This window comes from Alosa alosa, chromosome 18 (genome assembly GCF_017589495.1).
Source record: "Alosa alosa isolate M-15738 ecotype Scorff River chromosome 18, AALO_Geno_1.1, whole genome shotgun sequence".
Lineage (NCBI taxonomy): Eukaryota > Metazoa > Chordata > Actinopteri > Clupeiformes > Clupeidae > Alosa > Alosa alosa.
In genome coordinates this window covers 10,341,974-10,351,452 of record NC_063206.1, presented here as the reverse complement: position 1 = coordinate 10,351,452, position 9,479 = coordinate 10,341,974, and the positions used below count along the sequence as shown (strand labels likewise).

The 9,479-nt window shown below is 43.3% G+C and overlaps 1 protein-coding gene across 1 annotated transcript in view; it reads right to left on the bottom strand.

The window, feature by feature from the left end:
* Nucleotides 1-401: 401 nt before the first annotated feature.
* ptk7b (protein tyrosine kinase 7b) overlaps nucleotides 402-9,479 on the bottom strand; it is a 78,712-nt gene continuing 69,634 nt past the window's right edge. The window contains exons 13-20 of the mRNA XM_048270262.1: nucleotides 9,249-9,376; nucleotides 7,895-8,095; nucleotides 6,753-6,908; nucleotides 6,348-6,580; nucleotides 5,825-5,905; nucleotides 5,570-5,721; nucleotides 2,636-2,814; nucleotides 402-854 (exon numbers count right to left, since the gene is read on the bottom strand). Of these exons, the coding sequence (XP_048126219.1) occupies nucleotides 694-854; nucleotides 2,636-2,814; nucleotides 5,570-5,721; nucleotides 5,825-5,905; nucleotides 6,348-6,580; nucleotides 6,753-6,908; nucleotides 7,895-8,095; nucleotides 9,249-9,376 (1,291 nt within the window). The 3' untranslated portion in view covers nucleotides 402-693. The remainder of the gene's footprint in view (nucleotides 855-2,635; nucleotides 2,815-5,569; nucleotides 5,722-5,824; nucleotides 5,906-6,347; nucleotides 6,581-6,752; nucleotides 6,909-7,894; nucleotides 8,096-9,248; nucleotides 9,377-9,479) is intronic.

Below are 9,479 nucleotides of genomic sequence, written 5' to 3'. Positions count from 1 at the left end.
CTCAAGTGTCTCTCTCTCCTGATTGCATTGGGCTCTTCCCCCTCCTAAACAGCAGAGGAGGAAGGCTAAGGTTGGAGATGAGGGTTTCTATTCCCATATTCGTCCACGGAGAAGGGCAGTTCCCAGGGTCCCAGAGGAAGAGAAAAAGAGAGAAAGTGAGGGAGAGACAGAGAAGGCTAGGGAGGTAAAGAAGCACCTAAGTGGGTGGATGGGATGGGAAACTCTGTGGACGAGTGCAAACAGCCTTGGCCACGATTAAGGCAAAACAAACAACAAAATAAAAGCTCCCTGGGGTCTGAGTCCTTTTTCACGTACATACACACACATGTGCATATACATACATACATACATACATACACACACACACACACACACACACACCGTGATTAGTGCATATACATACATACATACATACATACACACACACACACACACACACGTCCGTCAATACAAAAAAGTCTCTTTTTCCAATCCGATAGCCCACTCTCTCCTCTCCTCCCCCTGAAATGTGTCAGACTCAGTTCTGCATCCAGCATGTCTGTGATTGTGCGGGCAGGCAGGTGGTTCTGGGAGCTCCTTTGGGGGCAGGGGGGGCTGAGGCTTGAAGAAGAAGAGGGGTGAGGTGGGGCAAGCGGGCGGGCGGGGGGGGGGTCACAAAGGATTGCACGAGGTGTGTGTGTTGTGCGGAGTCCTTCAGACTTTGCTGTCGGAGGGCAGCTCGGTGAGGGCCTGGGCCAGGTCACTGAAGGAGGGCCTCTCTTTGGGGCTGGTTGCCCAGCAGCGGCCCATCAGCTTGGAGACTTTGGAGGGGCAGCCGTCCGGCGCTGGCAGCTTCATCTTACCACCCTGCAGGCCTGTAGGGAGTACACAGAAGGAAGACTCTGTTGGAGATGGTGGACAAGACAGTGGAGAGTGTCTACCTGGCAGCTGATTTCTTTCAGATTTCTTTTTTATGACAAGATTAAGGTGCTGTCTATGACCAGTTGGCTTCCATTAGCAAATGTGCTCATGATCTCATTACTGCTCATTACTGTAAACTTTCTTGACTTAAGATACTGTTTAAATCTAAAACTATGGTGTCTAGACCCCTTGTCTTGTTTTCACCAGACCAAGCTAAATCTTTTAAGATTGAACATTGGTCTGGGGAGTCCACTATGTATTTTCTACTGCACAAGAGGCGTGATCAATGGGCATAGTTCAAATGACTCTGTATGCAATTGGATAGTCATTCACCAATCTGACCAACGAACTGGGTGACGTTTGCAGAGCGACGCGAAAACTCCAGGCTCATCGTTTTAAACCTGCCAATAGCGCGCCAGGTGGATAAGCCAGCTTGTGATTGACCCAGCATAACAGTAACGGAAGCAGCAGAAAAAGATGCACAGGTTTCCAGCCTGAGCTGCAGGACGAAAAAGAAATCGCCGGCAGATCTACTGGACCCCATGAAGCTTATTGTGAAATTGCATGACATGCATCACAAAGTTGGCTTCATCATACAAAAAAAATGGCATATTAAGACTAGGGCTGTCACTTTACTTTCGAAAATCGATTGCACAATCGATTGGACCAACCAACACAAGTTTCGAAAACTAAATTAGGGAATCGAATTTAACCAAATATGTACACTATTAATTTTAAACGAATTAAACAAATAAAAAAATCTAGATGTAACAAAACTCACAAACAAGCAGAAAAATAACAAAGAATTCCGAAGTGCAGTAAGCATTGCGAAAGCTAAAAAAGAAAATTCCCACCAATTTTACGCACCGGAAACAGCGGTTTCAATCGGCTGCTGTGCTGCTGGCGTTTTGCCAAAAAATTGAGGACAACGCGATCAACCTGTGCGACATGAGAGAGACGAGTGATAGGCCCTAATAACTTGAGGAGTTTGATATGGAAGCACTTTGGGTTTGGGTATATCAAACTATGGAGAAGGACAAAGCGGTATGCAAACTGTGCAGTCGTGAGTTCTACGTAGGCAAAATTTGTTTGACATTTCTAATAGTAAACGCAGCCTCGTTGAAGTCTGCAGTAATGTTTTTCACTGATGTTATGACAGTCCACTCTGCTTATTGTTTTTCGAGAATGTTGCACTCCTGTTTGTCATTGTGCACGAAACTTCACGCCAAGAAATCATCAGAAATATTGCTGGCTTGTGCGCCTTCAAGCGCCCCCTTTACGTTAGTCCTAATTCCTGTTAGTTGTTCGTGGATTGGCCTATGTTTGGCGTTGAAAATTAAACGTCTTTTGACATGAAAAATCGATTTTACAATCGATTCAATGAACAATTATGTCTCAAGAATCGAACAGGATTTTTTAACAAAAGTGACAGCCCTAATTAAGACAGTGGTTGTGCTGACTACACACATTGCTTTTGATCTGACTTTATGACCCTTCAATGAAATGTTTCTGTTAGCTATTTTGTGTTTGTTTTTTTTTTACTGCTGTTTTACTGCACATCCTCTCTGCATATTAAAGCAGTACTGCAAAATAGCTATTAAGACACTATGCGTTTTAACGACTAAGCAGTATGGGATGCTCTACCTGGGTCCAAGCAGTATACTGAAAACATACAGCTATCAAGCTGGTCAGTGGTGCACAGTGGCGGGGGAGTGTGGGTTGTGTGCATTCTTACCTTCCAAGACCTCATCATCACTGAGTTTAGTGTAAGGCAGCTCTCCATGGCTGAACACTTCCCACATGAGCACACCGAAGGCCCAGACATCTGACTTGGTGGAGAAATCATCCTCAAACACGGCCTCAGTAGGCATCCAGCGCAATGGGATCAACACCTGCCGGTAGTGGTAGTACTCACTGCACAAAGAGAGAAAGAGAGAGAGAGAGAGAGAGAGAGAATGAGAGGGAGAGAGACTCATGAAGGAGGGCCTCTCTTTGGGGCTGGTCACCCAACAGTAACCCATCAGTTTGAACATTTTTGAGTGTCATGTGATGTGGTTGCATTGCTTCTTTTGACCACTAGATGGCCCACTTGCTCAACATGCTCAAGACTGTTTTCCAAACTTTTACATAACTGTCACAAATTACCGGTATGTTATGATATCAGTAGCAATGTGCCCTTTTCAACTGTAATTAAACATGTCTTCATATTTTCCCTGAATTCTAATTAAATCTTTAGCCACATGAATACCAGGCGTCATGTCCAATAAAAGCTAACTTCAGTCTTAAGCCTGAAGTGAAAGCAAATTAAATCTTAATCATTTCCATGACAAGGGATACACCATCTATTTGTTCTGAAATATTAGATGAAAATTAATGTGTCGTTTCAGTGAAAAATACCACTGTGTTTACACATTTACATAAAGGCATATTGTTGTCAGGGATGGGCAGTATTTATGATACATGTATTTAAAATACATATTTCAAATACAAAATAGTATTTTGTCCTTTGTATTTTATTGGGTTGAAGAAAACGGTTTCATATTTTGTATCAAAATACACAGGTGTGTATTTTTGTAGTTTAAAAATACTCCCAAATATGTTTGCTAAAACCAATACTCTGGTGCTGACTTAGTAATTTGCCCAGACCTCTTGTGATCAGAATATTGAGATTCAGGAAGATGATCCAGTGCAAGATGAGTAAATTGTAGGTTGCTCACACACACAATACACTCCCTCTCACACCAACCTCAAGTTTCTTGAGAACTTTAATCATCCAATCGGAACACATGGAACCGGTTATGTGGTTGCCCTGCAATATTGCTTGAAAAGTTGCCCCATGTATGTAGTGCAAACAGCCTTGGCCACGATTAAGGCAAAACAAACAACAAAATAAAAGCTCCCTGGGGTCTGAGATATACACACATGTGCATACACACACACATACACACACACTCACAAATGCTTTAGTGCACCCATACACTTATTCCGCCTTATTTCATTGCTTGAGTCATTACATGCAACTACTCATAGGGGGTGTTTCCTATGTTTTACTGCAAATGTCATTTTTCCTTTGCACAATCCTGTAAAGGCATTGCTTTCTTTATACTGTAACAGTGTACAAAGCACAGGAAAACACAAAATAATGTGTAACTTTGCAGGTTTTACACAAATACCTATGCCATACAAAAAATATGCTTCTTTTAGGAAATACTTACAGAGTAAACTGTACTGCACTGCACTGTTGGACTTTTTGCACCATGACCACTATCACCATTGCACTATCACCATGACACTCACTCACACAGAGCACCTTACCTTACCTTACTATGCACAGAGAATCACAGGCTCAGTCCCTGCCTCAGTCATCGCAAGCGCCTCTTGATTGATTAATCACCACTATGTGGATACTGTTTTTAGAATTGATTTAGATTAAGTGTTAGTGTAATTTGTATTTTATTTTAGTATATTCTTTATCTTCTACTGTCCTTATTGCTTAGTTGTGTTTTTATATTATATACTTTTAATTACTTTTTCTGCTGTTAGTGAATGTGTGTGTGTTGTCTGTATGCTACTGAGACCTTGAATTTCCCCTGGGGATCAATTATGTGTGTGTGTGTGTGTGTGTGTGTGTGTGTGTGTGTGTGTGTGTGTGTGTGTGTGTGTGTGTGTGTGTGTGTGTGTGTATGTATGTATGTATGTATGTATGTATGTATGTATGTATCTATCTATCTACATTGACAATGTGACAAAGCAGTTTGACTACCTTGATCATGAACAGTGGCATAAGGACTTGTCATTTGGATTTCACTGACTATTTCATTGGCATCAATACTTTGATTTGATTTGCTTTTGACACATAAACTAAGCTTTTTGAGCAAGATACACACTTTTGTAGGTTCAGTAATCCACTATCCACTAATTGTTTTGAGAAATACTCTAAATGTTGTGCAAATGGTAATGATGATTCAAGAAATGCACCAACCATATTGATGAAGGAATAGATTAAATAGACAGATATGGAAGGATTGCAAAGTAATTTCATGCTCCCTTTAAAGAGTATTTTCAAAATACACAAATACAGTATTTTATTTTGATTACACGGCGTGGCTATTGTATTTTAAAATTAGGGTATTTGACTTTCATTTTAAAATACATTTTGTATTTTTGCCCATCCCTGATTATTGTGTTTTCTAGTTGAATGCAATTATTATTCTTAAAGCAACACCAAAGTACTTTTCCACTGACGCCCGCACGCTATTTGTTTATCTAGCACCGACTTCGGAAATAACAATGTCCACAGACAAGGTAGAGTATGTTACATGATTTTATGAAAGTATGATGTATTGCCACATCAGAGGCAAGTCAAATTTGTAGTTTCTTATGTCTCATTTCATCGAACTACAGATCCGCTACCCGATCTGGCAAACATTCATAGTGCGGTCATAGCCGATAGAGGGTCGCAAAGCGAATACAGAAGTGCCGTTCACCCTGATACGAGTTGATGAACCACTGAAACAATTTTTTAAAGAAACATTAAGAAACATTATTTTAAGGTACCAAAAACTCTAAGGTGTTGCTGTAACACAAACCATACACACTTAATGGTTACTATCCTTTGACTGACTACAGGATTATTTCTGATACAACGGAGCAAACACCAGTTCCCTACCTGTTGTAGACATCTTTGCTTAGGCCGAGGGCAGACACCTTGACGTGCCTCTGGCCACTGATCAGGCAGTTCCTGGCGGCCAGGTCTCTGTGAACAAACCTCTGGCTGGACAGGTGCTCCATGGCACTGGCCACCTGGGCACAGATGGACACCTGGGGGAGAGAAGAGGAGGGTAGAAAAAAAATATTACCTGACATATCTATAACAGTACCATTATCACCGCTAAATACCAGCCCAGGTTTTGCATGGACTTGCCTTGGTTTTGGTGCTGATAGGCTGGGGCTTGATCTTCTCATCTTTGCTCTTGGATATTCTGAGGAACTGTTTGAGATCCCCCTGAGAAAGAGAAGCCATTTGAATCATTGTTTATGTTTTTCATTAAATTGTCCATGAATTTATGACTATAACTTGAACTTCAACTGTAAAGGTCTTAGCACATGGAATCCATATTTTGCCATGTGAAATTGCTTGAAAAATACATATGATCTCATGTTGTGTCAATCACATTTGCACACCCACTCCAAAAACGTTCAGAACAGGTTCGAATTTTGTGTGCTATTCTCATCCGTATAATGTCAGAGAGTGAAGATTCCTACAGCTACATTCTGGAAAAAAACTTTTGTCGAATTGTGGTGTCACTGTATATGAAAGGTTTAAATCCCATCAAGAATTTGGATTGCCACAATAACTTTGATTGCCTCAATGTGAGCATGATTGTGTTTATGCAAAAAATGTACCAACGCGAGCATTCATCTGTGGGGGTGTAAGAGACACTTACCAGATCCACGTACTCCAGGATGATGTAGTGGGGGTCGGCGTCGCGGCACAGGCCTAGGAGCCGCACCACATTGGGGTGGCTGAGCTTGGCGAACATGTCGGCCTCGCGGCGGAACTCCTGCTGCAGGTGCTCGTCGCGCGCCTGCAGGCTCTTCACCAGCACCACCGTCTCCTCCTCGCCCTCCTCGATGCCTTTCGCCTTGGCCAGCAGCACCTCGCCAAACTCACCCTTCCCTGAGAACGCAGCAGCGTTTACACACACACACACACACACACACAGTCAGTTTACATTACACTGGCATACACCTGAATACATAGATTGTGAGGGACTGCTTCAGATAACCGAAACACTGAACTGAAACAACTGCAATCACTGAGGTTTAATTATTGGGTTACTGGCATTTACCTAAAGTGGTGATTGTCTGCAGGTCTGCTCGGGGGAAATGCAGCTTGTCATTGGTGCTGTGGCGCTTCTCAGCTGTTGCCGTGGTGCCCACATTGGTCAGGGCCACCTCCTCCTGAATCTCTGCTGTGGTCTGCCCATTCTGCTGCACAGCACCACCTACAGGACACCATAGGAATCAAATACATTTGCACATTAGCCTATACATAGCCTATACATAAATAAGGAATATACACAGGTATGCTTGTAGTCTAACTATACAGCCACAAACAAACTGATAGCCAGATTAATACGGTCAAATCGCCATAGCTCCATCTCAGCGCTGCTACCAACTGCCGCTTTGAAAAACTTTTTAGTTCAAATTTGCTTTCAATTTTTCCATCTGAATCAGCCAATTAGTCAAGTCAAGTCAAGTCAGTTTTATTTAGTATAGCGCATTTAACATGCACAAAGTGCAACCCAAAGCGCTCTACATACAATTAGTCCCAAGCACCATCCTGCAAAGCTGGGATTTCCAACGGACATGCTGCTGAAAGGCAACAAGCGGCTATTATGAGAGGCTTAGCCGGCCAAACAAAAGGCTCAGTTTCCCAAGGGCCTCCTTCATGGTGAATCTTAGCAGTCTGTGAGGCCTAAGGAGTTTCTGATCAACCCCACAACACACAGACACTGGCTCCTCTCTCAGTGTAAGAACCATCACACTGCCACTAATTTACTGCCGTTTGAGGTTTGGCACGAGCACGGTCTCATTGCAATACTTTTTACAGCCACATGATGGCAGCAGGAGCTTGTGTGGTATTGACCATACACACTTGTTGGTAGAAGACAGGGACACACTGTTGGGAGTCCCTATAGAGGTTATTATTACATTACATAGCACAATTTCCAACCACATTTCTTCATCAAGTACCAGCCAGAAAAAAGGGATAAACATACAGCAACCACCCCAAACTAAAATTAGCGCAAACACACTTACACAGGGGAACAGACACAAGCACAAACAACCAAATCCACATCAGAGCACACATACACATTGATGCACACATACACTTACACGCACACACACATTTACTCAAACAAACTCACTCACCTGCTCTCTGTCTTTATCCTTCTACCCCCCACCCCTCCCACACACTCACACTCACCATTGAGGCACTCCATCTCTGGCTCGTCTCCATGCTGTCCCTTCAGCAGCCTCTTGGCGTTGCGCCTCTGCTTGCAGTAGAACATGAGGCCCAGCACGGCGATGATGTAGGCCACCGCCGCCCCCACCGACAGCCCGATGGTCTGGATCATCTTATAAGGGGCTCTGTCCTCTTCCTCTGGTGGGGGGTTCACTGGCTTCTCTGTAAACAGTATAAGTATTTATACTCTTTTGATCCCGTGAGGGAAATTTGGTCTCTGCATTTATCCCAATCCGTGAATTAGTGAAACACAGTGTACACACAGTGAGGTGAAGCACACACTAATCCCGGCGCAGTGAGCTGCCTGCATCAACAGCGGCGCTCGGGGAGCAGTGAGGGGTTAGGTGCCCTCCGGTTACAAGTCCGAAGTGCTAACCAGTAGGCCACGGCTGCCCCCAACAGAAGATATAGTGTGTGTGTGTGGGGGCGGGGGCGGGGGGCATTGGAACATGCAAGCCATGAAGGAACAATGCAATTGCTCAAACATTTGATTAACTTGAAAGTAATGCTACATAGATCGAGCCTCTAAGCTTTTCCCGGTAAGTATTTCTGAGATAAATCAGATAATTATTTGTGGTAATCCTGAGGTCCTCTATTCTCTATGCTTTATCCTGAGCGATGTGTGTGACTCACAAGCTGTGTCTGTGATGACTGGCTTTTAACTTTCATCTCACCCATTCCTGCAGATGTCTCATTTTGCACCATGTGAAATCATGGAAACGCCTTTACAGCTGATGGATGGCTAGTGCTCTTTTAAAAGGGGGTTCCCTGCAAAGGGAGGAGGTTTTGGGAACTATGCCTTCTCCAATTTTGACCAACCACCTTGGTTGAATCAGGACAGGCCGACTTACTGAAATTGCCCTGAAAACTCTACATCTCTATGCAGCTCTATACATCTCTATCACATTCACACGCCTGTTTGTGTGCCATGTCTTTTGGGGAAAAAGAGCAAGTTAGTGTAGTAAATTCATTGAGTTAATAGTCTGAAGCCTTCAATGAGTCAGACAGGCGTCGTCTGGTCTCTGTGCCTCCTGATGTGTGATACAGCAGTTAATCTAGAGCTACAGCTTTCAATCAGCTCCCTCATCTGATCCCTGTGATCACACTTTAACTAACAGCGTTATCTGATGAGATAACACTGAGCTGCTCTGTGTGTGTGAATGTAAGTGTTTGTGAATGTGTGTGTATATGTGTGCACATATATTTGGATGGATGGATGGATGGATGGATAGATAGATACTTTGGATGGATAGATAGATACTTTATTGATCCCCGAGGGGAAATTCTAGATTTTTTTCAAGAATTTGCTACTGACCGACAACGTAAAGCTGTGCTGAGCTGTCACTGATACCACAACTGTTTCCAGCCACGCATGTGTATTTGCCGGTGTCATCTGTAGTAACGTCAGTGATGACTAGAGAGCCATTCAGCATGACCTGAAACCTGGAACAGAGAGAAAGGGCAAAAGATGTGTGAGCACAGCGGACATGATAGAAATAGTCACAAAGAAGAAAGACAGGGGAGAACAAAGACGACCAACTGAATT